Source organism: Argentina silus (assembly GCF_951799395.1).
Source record: "Argentina silus genome assembly, chromosome: Y".
Classification (NCBI taxonomy): Eukaryota; Metazoa; Chordata; class Actinopteri; order Argentiniformes; family Argentinidae; genus Argentina; species Argentina silus.
In genome coordinates this window covers 4,719,535-4,735,000 of record NC_139654.1, presented here as the reverse complement: position 1 = coordinate 4,735,000, position 15,466 = coordinate 4,719,535, and the positions used below count along the sequence as shown (strand labels likewise).

Here is a 15,466-nt window from a genome sequence, read left to right as displayed (position 1 = left end):
ATACTAAACCCTCAATGAAAACATCCAACCAACAACAGACCTTAACCCCTAACCCTGACCCCTAACCCAATTACTAAACCATCAATGAAAACATCCAACCAACAACAGACCCTAACCCCTAATCCTAACCCCAACCCCAACCCGTAACCCTAACCCTAACCCTACTGACGTGCGGCCGCGTTTTCAGGGGTTTCCAAAATGTTTTGATCAATATCTCCGTAATAATTCGGCGTATAAACATGGTTTAAATATCGGTAGACTCTCAGCTTTCGATTCTGCACTCCTGTGACATGCCCTCTCACTCACAGACGGAGCTATGAGCCTCAGAACAGCTTGGTACACACCCTCCCTGCGTAATTGGTGAATTTGGTAGCAGCCTAGCTTGAGTCGCTAAGACACTGCCTTTTACCGTCGGTGATTGGTCGATTCACATGTCCATCTTCTTCGCTACACGTGTTGTCGGCATTGTCGGTATTGACAAACATTTCAGTGACAGTGACAGAGACAGAAAGCAGAGAAGATGTGTTTACAAGGATCCATTAGAAGTCCTTTTTTATATTCTGTCTAGTATTTTATTCATATTGTATACCATTTCTGTGTAGCTCAGGACTTCATAGATGAATTTCAAGCACCAAAACAATTCATCCACATGGGTAAAGGTCTGTTTTCACGTGGGATTTGAAACATTTCTGAAAAACGGATTCGAAATATTCAGGTTTAGGCCTACTTACCTCTTCACACAGTGCTTTTGGGGTAAACATCAAGATACAATCAAGAAAGCTGAGTTTGTACTGAAAATATTGATATGAAACACTTGGGTATTATTTTGTATGGAAGTGCCTTCAAATTGAGAAAGAAAAAATTTATGTAAAAATCAATAAAATACCCCTGGTCCCCAAAGGGTTAACCTGCAAAGTGAGGCCTTCTCTTTTCCCCCCATCAGAACAATGTGGGACCTGTCCATGTTTACAACCCTTGACTGATACATGTCTCTCTCTCTCTCCCTCCCTCTCTCCCTCCCTCCCTCCCTCTCTCTCTCCCTCCCTATCTACCTCTTCTCCCCATCCAATCTCTCTCTCTCTTTCCCTCTTTCTCTGTCTTTTTCTCTCTCTCCCTCTCTCCCTACCTCTCACCCTCCTTCACTCGCTCTCTCCCTCCCTTTCCTCCCTCCCTCCCTCCTCTTGCTCTCCCTCCGTGCCTCTCTCTCCCTTCTTACCTCTCTCTGCTACTCTACCTACCTCTCTCCCTCCCTCCTCTCCCTCCATCTCCCTCCCTCCCTCCTCTCCCTCCCTCCCTCTCTCTCCCTCCCTCCTTCCCTCCTCTCTCTATCCCTCCCTCCTCTCCCTCCCTCCTTTTCTCTCTCCCTCTTTCCCTCCCTCCCTCCTTCTCCCTATCTCCCCCTCCCTCCCTCCCTCTACCCCTACCTCCACTCTCTCCCCCTCCCTCCCTCTCCTCCCTTCCTCCCTCCCTTTCTCCCTCCCTCCCTCCCGCCTGTAGTGAATGGAGTGGATGTTTTCCTGCCACCAGAGCCCAAGACCAGAGCCCAGTTCTTCCAATGTGAGTGTGTTTCTCCTGAAGTAGCTGACAGTCACTCTCTCTCTTTATCTCTCCCTCCCTCCCTCTCTCCGTTCCTCCCTCCCTCCCTCCCTCCCTCCATTGATCCTCTCCACAAACCCTGAGACACAACTAGAGATCTCTAGGAGAGGGAGAGACTCATCAAAGACAGCCTACATATCTGACTCTCCCACCCTCTCTCTCTCTCCCTCTCTCTGCCCCTCTCTCTCTCTCCCTCTTTCTCTCCCTCTCTCTCTCTCTCCCTCCATCCCTCTCTCTTTTTATCTTCTTCTGTCCCCCTCTCTCTTCCTCCTTTCTCTCTCTCTCTCCCTCTCTCTTTCTTTCCTCTCTCTCTCTCTCTCTCTCCCTCTCTCTCTCTCCCTCCATCCCTCTCTCTCTTTCTCTTCCTCTGTCCCCTCTCTCTCTCTCTTTCTCCTCACTCTCTCTCTCTCTCCACTCTCTCTCTCTCCCTCCCTCCCTCTCTTTCTCTCCCCTCTCTCTCTCCCTCTCTCTTTCTCTCCCCTCTCTCTCTCTCCCTCTCTCTCTCTCTCTTCCTCCGTCCCACTCTCTCCCCCCTCTCCTTTCTCCCCTCTCTCTCTCTCTCTCCCTCCCTCCCTCTCTTTCTCTTCCTCCTCTCTCTCTCTCTCTTTCTCTCCCCTCTCTCTCTCCCTCTCTCTTTCTCTCCCCTCTCTCTCTCTCCCTCTCTCTCTCTCTCTTCCTCTGTCCCACTCTCTCCCCCCTCTCCTCTCTCCCCTCTCTCTCTCTCTCTCTTTCTCTTTCTCTCTCCTCTCTCTCTCTCCCCTCTCTCTCTCCCTCTCTCTTTCTCTCCCCTCTCTCTCTCTCCCTCTCTCTCTCTCTCTTCCTCCGTCCCACTCTCTCCCCCCTCTCCTCTCTCCCCTCTCTCTCTCTCCTCTCTCTCTCTCTCTCCCTCCTTCCCTCTCTCTATTCCTCCGTCCCCCTCTCTGTTCCTTCTCTCTGTCTCTCCCTCTCTTTTTCTCTCTCCTCTCTCTCAATCCCTCTCTCTCTCTCTCTGACTCTTCTCTCCTCTCTCTCCCACTCTCTCTCTCTCCCTCCCTCCCTCTCTCTTTCTGTTCCTCCTCTCTCTCTCTCTCTCCCTCTTTCTCTCTCCTCTCTCTCTCTCTCTCTCTCTCCATCCCTCTCTCTCTTTCTCTTCCTCTGTCCCCCTCTCTCCCCTCTCTCTCTCTCCCTCTCTCTCTTTCCCTCTCTCTCTTTCTCCGTCCCTCTCTCTCTTTCTCTTCCTCTGTCCCCCTCTCTCCCCTCTCTCTCTCTCACCCTCTCTTTCCATCCCTTTCTCTCTTTCTCTTCCTCTGTCCCCCTCTCTCTTCCTCCTCTTTCTCTCTCTCCTCTCTTTTTCTCTCTCTCTCTCTCTCCCCTCTCCTCTCTCTCTCTCTCTCTCCTCTCTCTCTCTCTCTCTCTCTCCCTCTCTCTTTTTCTCTTCCTCCCTCCCTTCCTCCCTCTGTTCTTCTCCCAGATGCCTGTGAGCTCACACTGGACCCAAACACAGCAAACAGATCCCTCTCTCTGTCTGAGGAGAACAGAAAGGTGACATGTGGGAGTGAGAAGCAGCCGTATCCTGATCACCCAGAGAGATTTGACTACAGGCCACAGGTGCTGTGTAGAGAGGGTCTGACTGGGCGCTGTTACTGGGAGGTAGAGTGGAGTGGGAGAGAGGCTGATATAGGAGTGACATATAAAGGAATCAGCAGGAGAGGATGGGGTGTTGACTGTGGGTTGGGATACAATGACAAGTCCTGGAGACTGTTCTGCTCTGATGACAGTTACTCCGCCTGGCACAATAATAAGAAGACTGTCATACCTGTCCCCTCCTCTGGCTCCCACAGAGTAGGAGTGTATCTGGACTGGCCGGCCGGCACTCTGTCCTTCTACAGGGTCTCCTCTGACACACGGACCCTCCTGCACACATTCCACTCCACATTCACTGAGCCGCTCTACCCAGGGTTTGGGTTTTGGGTTGGGTATGGCTGTTCAGTGACCCTGTGTAAACTAGTCTCAGGGAGATCACACTGAACACCAAAGGCTCAAAGATAACGGATCAGAACATGATGCAGTTGGATAGTGGTGTGTTTTCACTGAGATGTTGGATGGACAGATGTTCCCTCTCCCAGTGTGTAGGGTGTAGGGTGTAGTGTATAGTGTGTAGGGTTTAGTGTGGAGGGTGTAGGGTGTACTGAAAATATATATTATTAAATTAAATGCATCTGATAGTGAAATAGACTGTAATTGAGTGACAACAAACAGAAGCCTACATGTTTTTTACTTTTTTTGATGGATATGCAACTGACAGTGAAACAATCTAGATGAATGATTCGATGATCAAATCAGACTGATGATGAACTCTGAGAATAACACAGGAGAGAGTGTCTGTATGTATATAAGAGTTGGTTAGATTGGGTGTTTGAGTTGTGATGCTGGATTACGTTGCTGTTTTTAAGATAGCAGGGAGTGGATGTGAAGACAGCTCTCCTTCTCTGTCAGTACAACATGGACATGTTCTGTAATTCACTTTCCATAGATTCCTTCACCTGTCTATCTATCCAACGTACATGTTGTTCCTTCTCCTGTGTGTGTGTGTGTGTGTGTGTGTGTACGTAAGAGTTGGTTAGATTGGGTGTTTGAGTTGTGTCACCGAGGGTGAGTCTAGTACGGCCTTTCCCCGGCCTGAACACCATTCCCAACGTTCCCCAGTTAAGCACGGCAGGATCGGCCCGAGGTTTGAGAGCAACCTTGGTGAATCACCACGACACGGCAAGAGAAAGAGAAAAAGCTTAGCAGCCGGGGGCCCGACCTGACGAGGGACACCGCGGCTGAGGATGTTCCTGAAACACATTTTATCTTCCATCTATCCCTCAAATAGGTGCAACTGCATAACTGCTTATGAATGATAAGTTGATTCAAATATGTGTAACTGCATAACTGCTTATGAATGATAAGTTGATTCAAATATGTGTAACTGCATAACTGCTTATGAATGATAAGTTGATTCAAATAGGTGTGACTGCATAACTTCTTATGAATGATAAGTTGATTCAAATAGGTGTGACTGCATAACTGCTTATGAATGATAAGTTGATTAAAATATGTGTAACTGCATAACTGCTTAAGAGGAACTAGAGTGTGAGTGTATGACCCCGTGTCAACATGTCTGCTTAGGCCTCATTGTGATGACGGCATGCTACCAATGAAAGTACTAAGAATATAAGAATACCAATGTTTGATTGTGTGAATCTTACTCAGGGATGATTACTGATGTATGATACTATATTACTGACGTTTATTTTGATGATACAGAGTTTTATTATTGCATAAAAGGGGTTATTGTGTAAGACCTACGGGGGGAAGTAGGTCAGGTGGTGGGAATCACCAACAAAAAGTACTACTGTGTCCATAATCAAGTATGAGAATGATAACAATGATTAAATGTAACAATGTGAAGTATAGAGTGATTTACTGGTTTTGATCTATGATATTTGATTACTATACTGTATTACTGTTTGGATGTATTGTATTGATGTCGATGAGGTTTTGTAACACTGAGAGTTGAGGGACAGAGAAAGTTCCTTAAAAGGACTTCCCCAAAAGCACTTCCTTATTTACTTTAGAAGGAAGCTACTTAGCTACTAGCTTAGCTTAGCCACGGTTCAAGCTAATCACTCAAAGGGTTAAACACCGCTCTGTTTGGAGACAAAGAAGATGTCACATGTGAGGAATCTTGGGTCTGTTAGTAAACAGAGATTATGTCATATGGGAGGAGTTTTGGATCAAAAGCAGAGTATAAAATAAGCTCCCTGGAGCAGCACAACGGTCATTCCCTGCTGAGGAGCGTTAAAACCTGAAGAACCGGAGCAGGATGGAGTGTGTTGGATACCTCACCCCGGGGTGGAACTGGAGCTCTCATAGTCTAGTGCCCGAGAAGTTCTCCGTGGCCGGAGTTCACACTTTGATCAAATCCTGACTAACGGACTCGCCACTGCATTGCAACAGAGGACCTGGCGGACCTTTCTTTGAGGAAGAACGGTCTTAGAGGAAAAGCTGAGACCGGTAGAGCAGTTTCAGGGGGCAAAGCTGAGACACTCTGCAGGTATCAGAGTCCCTCGGCCAGGGGAGCATAACATCGGCTCTTTACCACAGCCGTGGCGGAAAGAGGAACCGGCTTCACTCGACGGAGAGGAACTGGGACTTCTCTAAATTTCACAGACAAGTAGATTAGGCAGAGTAGGGGTGGAGGTAGAGATTTTATTCTTTTCTAATTTTTATAATTTTTATATTTTCATCATTTTAATATTTTAATACTCTGTCTGTAACCCATTTTTATGATAACTTAGCTATGCTGTAATGCTTTAAGCCATTATTAAACAATCTAACCTGCATTTAAAGTAACAGTTTTCTAAACTAAATTTTAAAAAATGTTATTTTTATTGAACTATTCCATTCATCAAAAGTATTTTTACCTCCTCCTGGTGACATAAAAGGTTATAGATTACTGTGCATATTTCATCATAGGATCTGAATGGTTATATCTAGCCCATCATTACCTCCTTTGGGTAAATTGTACTTCCCGATGAACACCTTTCCGCAACCACACTAACTTGCACTCCTATAAGATTAGAGCAGTCGTTAACCATAGAGGTTACCCACTTCTGTGTACGGTTTTCAGGGGAGTTTTCAGTTCAACTGAAGTGGGTGAAGGAAGTCAATGGAGGAACTATGGGACGTAGACTGTTAACAGCGGAGTGAGTCTAATCGACACCAACCTACACCGGACCTGTTAGGAAGTAGCTTACAGGGTAAGACCCTGCAGGCTGAGGTCCATACCTGTTAGACAGAGGGTTGGTCCGGGGTCCTGTACAGGGCCTGACTGCCAGGAGACAGTAGTTGAATCACTAGTAGTTGAATCACTAGCAGTTGAATCACTTGCAGTTGAATCACTAGTAGTTGAATCATCACTAGTAGTTGAATCACTAGTAGTTGAATCATCACTAGTAGTTGAATCACTAGTAGTTGAATCACTAGTAGTTGAATCACTAGCAGTTGAATCACTAGTAGTTGAATCATCACTAGTAGTTGAATCACTAGTAGTTGAATCACTAGTAGTTGAATCATCACTAGTAGTTGAATCACTAGTAGTTGAATCATCACTAGTAGTTGAATCACTAGCAGTTGAATCACTAGTAGTTGAATCACTAGTAGTTGAATCATCACTAGCAGTTGAATCACTAGTAGTTGAATCACTAGTAGTTGAATCACTGGTAGTTGAATCACTAGTAGTTGAATCACTAGTAGTTGAATCACTAGTAGTTGAATCATCACTAGCAGTTGAATCATCACTAGTAGTCAAATCACTAGTAGTTGAATCACTAGTAGTTGAATCATCACTAGCAGTTGAATCATCACTAGTAGTTGAATCACTAGTAGTTGAATCATCACTAGTAGTCGAATCACTAGTAGTTGAATCACTAGTAGTTGAATCATCACTAGTAGTTGAATCACTAGTAGTTGAATCACTAGTAGTTTAATCATCACTAGTAGTTGAATCATTAGTAGTTCAATCATCACTAGTAGTTGAATCACAACACAGCAAAATCGACAGACTCAAATTAACTGTAAAAGAGTTAATTTCAACACTTTTAAAGTGTCTGGAGGGGTCCACTCCCCACAGAGTGAATTTAACAATTTTGAAAGTGTTGCCATGTTTCCACTATAATAGAGTTAATATCAACTCTTTCTATAGTTGAAATTTAACACTGGTTAACATTTACCAGTGTTACATGTTTTCAACTCCAGTGCTTAGTGTTAGAAATTAACTCTCTCAGTGTGATTTGAATTTCTATAAAAGGAGTTGCCTCATTAACACTATAAAGTCAAAATATGCTACTATACAATTAAAATAAAACATTTAAATATTTCAATAATTCGGAGATAAACCAATTAAAAATAAGAATGACATACAAGTTGATTGCTTTATGAAAAACATGTTTTATTTTGTTATCATCCAGATCTTGATGGCAGATAAATAGAAGACAAAACAAAGACAATTTCAATGTACACGTCACACTGGCTCCCTTCTGTCGGTCAGCAAAGGTACAAAGTAAATATGCATGGTTTTATTAAAGCATTTCATCACATCTTATTTACAGATGCAATGAACAAAATTAGATGATGTACGTCACAGAATAGTACCAGACTTTGAGGCTTATTTATTCAAAATTAAAAATAAAAAATAATGTAACAACTTCACTGCGACAACTTTGTGACAGAAGTGCAATCTGTATTTACTGAGAACTTTTCTACATATAAGAATAGGGCACTATGTATGCTTTGTGACTATTCTCATTATAGCACTGCTTGTCAAATGGTTTGAAATGAGTCAGTTCATCCACGCAGATAACAGAAAACTCATCCATTTGGTCTTCTATACAGTAGGCATTAAAGTGGTCATCATAGTACATTGTTTCTACATTACAGGCTATTATGAAAGCACGCTCTCCGTATATAATAATTTCACAGATATTTTTGAAAGCAGGGAGATCATCGGTACATCCAGTGCATATGAACAAATCAACCTGGTACTCAGTACCATCATTTCTGACCCAGTTGGTGCTTGAAACACTTGAACATGCTTCTAAATATAATGTCTGACTAAGTTCTTCCCCACCTTGCAAGGTGCTGATTGTTTTTGATGTTTTAGGACCAAATTCAAATAATCTAAAACAATAATTTTCAAATTGAAACGCCAATTGGCGCTGATGCTGCTTCACCGATGATTTGGTGAGATTTTTGAAATCTTTACCACATCTTTAGAAAAATGTGTGTTTGGCTTCAAATCGCATGCACCACATATGGATAAGAGGGCCATTTTTTTGTATGCATCTCGGATAGTGTATCATCAAATGGTGCTTGGGGATCAACTTCTTGTCGGGAAACAATGCTTTGAACAGAGTATGGTGATCACAGATCAGATGTTGGTGATCACAGATCAGATGTTTCAAGTAAGATATCATCCCATCGGTTATGGTGTAGGAAAACACTATATTGACTATCTGTATTAGAAGCAGCAGAAAGTTCCAGTGACTGTTTTCCCTTTCAATGACATCACCCAATATAAGTGGAGTGTTGTGCAGAAGACACCATGACTGGACGGCATTCTGACCCAGGTGTTTGCTCTTATCATCCATCTTTAACCCACTTGGTTTGTTTTTATGTTCTGTGGAACCGTAATTAAAGCTCTGTATCCTGTCTGACAATGAGTTCAAAGAGACATAGCCCTGTTTAACAAGGTACTCAAAAACCAGCTAAAGTTCATACTGTACCACACCCTCTAGCAAATCATGCATTATATCAACAGCATAGTTATCAGTGTTATGGAAATACTCTAATGAATTGAGCACACATGACTTTTTAACACCATATAATGACCGCAGTTCAGGATTTTTATTTAGTGCCCTACAATGTTCAGTATGACCCTCTTTGGAACGGAAAATTAACCAAGGATGATTCTCAGTAAATACAGATTGCACTTCTTCCTTACTCATTAAACAAAACTGTGTTGCACTGAAAGATTCCACAAACCCCAACAAGCTATTTAAAGCCAGATTATCTCCTGTTACTTGAATTAAAACAAAACAAGGAAGCTGTATTCCTTCGGTTTCTAAGATTTTCAGGTCATCAATAAGAGGCTTTAGTATCATATCAAAACCATGTCTTCAGATCTTCAGTGTAGAATAGAGCTGCAAGATGTACATTCATCAGTACTGAGTTACACTTGGGTGGAAGAGTTTTTAGAGTAAAGTAGACACCCTCAATTTTGTGTATCACCTTCTTGGAACCTAGAGGGTTAGCAGTTTCAAAATCGTCGTAATAGAGTAGAATCTGTAAAGCATGCTTTTGCTGTGAGAACAGGGCATGGTTTTTGGAAATATGACCCATCATTGATGTCTTTGTACATACCATTTTCACTTTGTTTGTCCTGTAAAAAGCTCTCTCTTACTTGGTTTGGGTTTTCACATAGAAAACAAGAACTTACATATCCTTGTTTGGAGAATGGATCTTGGAGGTACAGAAAAAGTGTCACAATTCTCAGTGCATAATTGGTTCTCACACTTGGCGGTGGAATCCTCCTTTCAAAACAAATCATAGTTTATGCTTGAGCCCACCTTGTAAGTGTGTATGTTTTGCAAGGGAGAGAAGATGGAGATACATTCTTACCTATGTAACTCCATCATATCTGCAACCAGGATGTTCACCATCTGTTTACGTGTTGCATCCGGTAGTGTTGTCGTCTTGTCATACTCCTTAAAGATTTCTCACCCTTCTGATTGGCCCTCAGAACATTTTCAACTTTCTGACAAAACATGTTACAATGGAGGCTTGTAAGGAAGCTTGCTTACGGAAATTTAAAAGAGGATTTTTGTGATTTTTTCCCCCCAAAAAAACAATTCACTTTTCTATGGCATTCCTTTATACAGAATACCCAATATTCTTCTGCAGATATATATTTAAAGATATTATCAATAATAAAAATGACTTAATTGAGGATTTTAAATGTATTTTTTCAAAGCTTACCTGTTTTGCTTCATATTGATCCATTAACCCTGATGGGTTCCTCCTCTTTCTTGTGGACTCAAGGACAATTGTAGAATCAGATGAATGGGATGAAGCTGGGGATAGTGGAGTCTCCGCCACTACCAAGGATGAATGGGATGAAGCGACCAAGGATGAATGGGATGAAGCTGGGGACAGTGCAGTCACGACAGATGAGAATGCCTCATTTTCGACCAGCTGAACATCCAGATCTACAAAATGGCAGACAAAATTAATTTAAATGTACATGTATTCATCAGTAACAAAAGCATTAAAACAAATAAATGGAAAAATTATTATTATTTTATTTTTTTTACGGTATAGTACGGTATATTATCTTTTACACATTTTAGGTACTGTCCATCTATGGATAATATGTGTGCCAAAGATAATGATCAATAGAATATCAAATGATAACAGTTTGAGGCCTCCAAAATGATAATGACAATATTTGACAAAACACTATGTGCCTCTCAGGGTTCACACTGCCTGTGATACCTCATCAAAACCCCTGCCTTTTCAAGTACTTTCCTTACCTACTGGGAAAGGGACCATGAAGGTCAAGACACCTGACTTTACAAGCTCATCGAAGACATCTCCACCCACCTCTGTCCCTGTCACATCAGTCAAGCTTAGCTCGCCCCCACTGAAACTCTCTTCCAGACTAAACTTCTCTGTTACTAGGAGAATCAAAAGTACAGTACATTGCATTAATACAATATTAATCTATTTGCTGATAGAACAGTTTGTGTAATACCTATGGGACACTAGCACCTGCAAACTAATCACTGTATTTGCAGAATATTTAAGATTGCATGTTCAACTACAGTGATAACATTAAATGCAAAACTATTTCCATAAATAAACTACAAACTTTCTTGAAGGAACTTCTTGAATATTGAAAGACTTGATCAGTGGAACTCTAATGTATTCCTGCACTCCTCGGATCTCCACTTTAACCAGCATTTCCTGTAAAAGGATATAATTAAATAACTATTTGTTAATCAAGCCAGGCCCACACAGTCCAAATAGAACCAGAGCCAGAATCATAATGCCTCTGTAAAACATGACAGTGCTTATCAATGTGAAGAGAGTGAAACAAGGTGAGGTTTACCGCCTGCTGTGAATAAAAAAATAAAAACATAAGTGTCAAGATTAAGAATATGCATCACTATCACAGTGCAGTGATACTGAGGTAGTTTTTATATGAAGAACTTATATAATTTATGTAAAGTCATCCTTTCTACAAACCTTAAAATCCTTTTGAATTTGCACAGTAGCCTATTATTGAAAACTACAATTGATTTGTGACCAACAAGCCATCGATTTACAGGAGAATCATGAAACAATGAGGATTTTCACCATGCATGTGCCTGTTGCTTTTCATTCATTTTGAGGAGAAAACACCTCCTAGCTGCTCCACTAACTATTCCAAGTAAAAAGTTGAAACGTTTTCTGTGGGTCTGATACCCACAATTGAAGTTACAGATATGAACAGTCCTCATATCAGGATTTTGCAATACCAACTCCTTTGCTGGACAGCAACTCAGCTAACACGTGGAGGAATGTTCTCACCTAGCCAATTTGCTAATGTGAGCAGTTAGCTAACACAAAAGATAGCGAACATGATGTAACTTAACCTACACTGCCAAACGTTACAAACTCAACGAGAATTACCATAAGCTTACAGTAACACTTAATAATCAGAAAAGGTATATAAGTAGAAGAAACAAACGCTAGGTAGCTGGCTAACATAGTCCTGGCTAAGCTTGAGTAAAAACTGCAGTCTAAACATCATACCAAGGTCTAAATACGTATTTGCATTACAATATCACTCATGGTCATCTATTTAAATGTATGTTGTAAGTCGCTTTGGACAAAGGCGTCTGCTAAAAACCAGCCTAACAATGAAGACTTTTGTGTACTGTACTTGACTTGTTTCCTCATACCGTGAGCTACACATTTGAACAAAAATAACCTCAACAACAACAACAGCAATAAAAACAACCTAAAAAATAAGCGCTGTCATATTTCTGTAAGATTCTTACCTTTTGGTAACGGAAATCAGCTTCTGTGTATTTGCGTTACTATCGAGGTTAAGGTTCCGTCTCCTGAGAGGAATCTGCTTCTTTCTCTGTGTTGTGTGTAATGAACTGGACTATGACCAGGAACTGGTCATGTAAATCATCTTGCTGACTTCCTCCCTCTGCTGGCTGTGTGGGTGTGTGTGAGGGTGTGTATGTGTGTGTGGGTGTGTATGTGTGTGTGGGTGTGTGTGAGGGTGTGTGGGTGTGTATGTGTGTGTGTGTGTGTGTGTGTGTGTGTGTGTGTGTGTGTGTGGGTAACTCAGTTGTGGGGGACAACATATTTACTCCACACTTGTTATGGTTTGGTTTGATGCGGCTCATCATGACACAGTCACACACCTGGTCCTCTGTGGCTCATCATGACACAGTCACACACCTGGTCCTCTGTGGCTCATCATGACACAGTCACACACCTGGTCCTCTGTGGCTCATCGTGACACAGTCACACACCTGGTCCTCTGTGGCTCATCATGACACAGTCACACACCTGGTCCTCTGTGGCTCATCATGACACAGTCACACACCTGGTCCTCTGTGGCTCATCATGACACAGTCACACACCTGGTCCTCTGTGGTTCAGTTGGTAGAGCACGGCGCTAACAATGCTTAGGTTGTGGGTTTGATTCCTGCTGGGACCATATATACTGAAATGTACGCACTCACTGCAATGTAAGTCGCTTTGGATAAAAGCGTCAGTAAAATGGCAGATATGTATATATCACAGTATTCCAATAATATTATGTGCTGTGCGTATTATTATCAAGTACCATCAATGTTATTTATTTATTTATGTTTAGCACATTTTTCCTCTTTCAAGCCATTTTACACCAACGGGGGGAAAACCTGGGGAGTGACACTCTCAGCCGCGAGCCTGTTTTTCTTTGTATTATCTGACCACCGGTTTGGGGACCAGTCTAGTAACGGGAGGGGTCGAGCTGTAGGAGACGCTCTCTCAGCTGGTCCTGGAGAGTAATAATACAAATCACCTCTCACTTTCACCTCCTCCGTGAGGTGAAGGAGGTCTCCTTGTAACTCGATGAGCCGAAGATGCCCAGCTCTACGACAGAGCACAGACGATACGTCAACAATCAGGATTTCCATGAAAGGAACACCATAAGTAAAACAAGTTAATCTTTATTAAAAAGTTACACGCGAAAAAAAACACGAAAGTCTTTCAGGGTTTTTTTGATGATCATGACACCTTGTCTCCCGGCAGTTCAGGCCCTGTACAGGACCCCGGACCAACCCTCCGACTAACAGGTATGGACCTCAGCCTGCAGGGTCTTACCCTGTACAGGTGCCCCGGACCAACCCTCTGACTAACAGGTATGGACCTCAGCCTGCAGGGTCTTACCCTGTACAGGACCCCGGACCAACCCTCTGTCTAACAGGTATGGACCTCAGCCTGCAGGGTCTTACCCTGTACAGGACCCCGGACCAACCCTCTGACTAACAGGTATGGACCTCAGCCTGCAGGGTCTTACCCTGTACAGGTGCCCCGGACCAACCCTCTGACTAACAGGTATGGACCTCAGCCTGCAGGGTCTTACCCTGTACAGGACCCCGGACCAACCCTCTGTCTAACAGGTATGGACCTCAGCCTGCAGGGTCTTACCCTGTACAGGACCCCGGACCAACCCTCTGTCTAACAGGTATGGACCTCAGCCTGCAGGGTCTTACCCTGTACAGGACCCCGGACCAACCCTCTGACTAACAGGTATGGACCTCAGCCTGCAGGGTCTTACCCTGTACAGGACCCCGGACCAACCCTCTGTCTAACAGGTATGGACGTCAGCCTGCAGGGTCTTACCCTGTACAGGACCCCGGACCAACCCTCTGACTAACAGGTATGGACCTCAGCCTGCAGGGTCTTACCCTGTAAGCTACTTCCTAACAGGTCCTGTGTAGGTTGGTGTCGATTAGACTCACTCCGCTGTTAACAGTCTACGTCCCATAGTTCCTCCATTGACTTCCTTTACCCACTTCAGTTGAACTGAAAACTCCCCCGAAAACTGTACACAGAAGTGGGTAACCTCTATGGTTAACGACTGCTCTAATCTTATGAGTGCAAGTTGGTGTGGTTGCGGAAAGGTGTTTATCGGTAAGTACAATTTACCCAAAGTAGGTAATGATGGGCTAGATATAACCATTCAGATCCTATGATGAAATATGCACAGTAATCTATAACCTGTTATGTCACCAGGAGGAGGTAAAAATACTTTTGATGAATGGAATAGTTCAATAAAAATAACATTTTTAAAAATTGAGTTTAGAAAACTGTTACTTTAAATGCAGGTTAGATTGTTTAATAATGGCTTGAAGCATTACAGCATAGCTAAGTTATCATAAAAATGGGTTACAGACAGAGTATTAAAATATAAAAATGATGAAAATATAAAAATTAGAAAAATTAGAAAAGAATAAAATCTCTACCTCTATCCCTACTCTGCCTGATCTACTTGTCTGTGAAATTTAGAGAAGTCCCAGTTCCTCTCCGTCGAGTGAAGCCGGTTCCTCTTTCCGCCACGGCTGTGGTAAAGAGCCGGTGTTATGCTCCCCTGGCCGAGGGACTCTGATACCTGCAGAGTGTCTCAGCTTTGCCCCCTGAAACTGCTCTACCGGTCTCAGCTTTTCCTCTAAGTCCGTTCTTCCTCAAAGAAAGGTCTGCCAGGTCCTCTGTTGCAATGCAGTGGCGAGTCCGTTAGTCAGGATTTGATCAAAGTGTGAACTCCGGCCACGGAGAACTTCTCGGGCACCAGACTATGAGAGCTCCAGTTCCACCCCGGGGTAAGGTATCCAACACACTCCGTCCTGCTCCGGTTCTTCAGGTTTTAACGCTCCTCAGCGGGGAATGACCGTTGTGCTGCTCCGGGGAGCTCTTTTTATACTCTGCTTTTGATCCAAAACTCCTCCCATATGACATCATCTTTGTTTACTAACAGACCCAAGATTCCTCCCACGTGACATCTTCTTTGTCTACAAACAGAGCGGTGTTTTACCCTTTGAGCAATTAGCTAGAACCGTGGCTAAGCTAAGCTAGTAGCTAAGTAGCTTCCTTCTAAAGTAAATAAGGAAGTGCTTTTGGCGAAGTCCTTTTAAGGAACTTTCTCTGTGCCTCAACTCTCAGTGTTACAAAACCTCATCAACATCAATACAATACATCCAAACAGTAATACAGTATAGTAATCACACATATCAATAGATCA

At 43.0% G+C, this 15,466-nt stretch overlaps 3 protein-coding genes across 3 annotated transcripts in view; 1 reads left to right on the top strand and 2 right to left on the bottom strand.

Moving 5' to 3' along the window:
* The window catches only part of LOC310823917 (tripartite motif-containing protein 16-like), a gene marked incomplete at its 5' end in the record, with an annotated part of 7,464 nt that extends 3,777 nt beyond the window's left edge, over positions 1-3,687 (top strand). The window contains 2 exons of the mRNA XM_083696858.1: positions 1,498-1,557; positions 3,047-3,687. Of these exons, the coding sequence (XP_083552984.1) occupies positions 1,498-1,557; positions 3,047-3,603 (617 nt within the window). The 3' untranslated portion in view covers positions 3,604-3,687. The remainder of the gene's footprint in view (positions 1-1,497; positions 1,558-3,046) is intronic.
* LOC310823897 (uncharacterized protein) overlaps positions 1-15,466 on the bottom strand; it is a 211,889-nt gene that overhangs the window by 8,088 nt on the left and 188,335 nt on the right. The window lies entirely within an intron of this gene.
* Positions 1-15,466, bottom strand: part of LOC310823899 (uncharacterized protein) — a 310,796-nt gene that overhangs the window by 124,790 nt on the left and 170,540 nt on the right. The gene's annotated exons all lie outside the window — the stretch shown is intronic.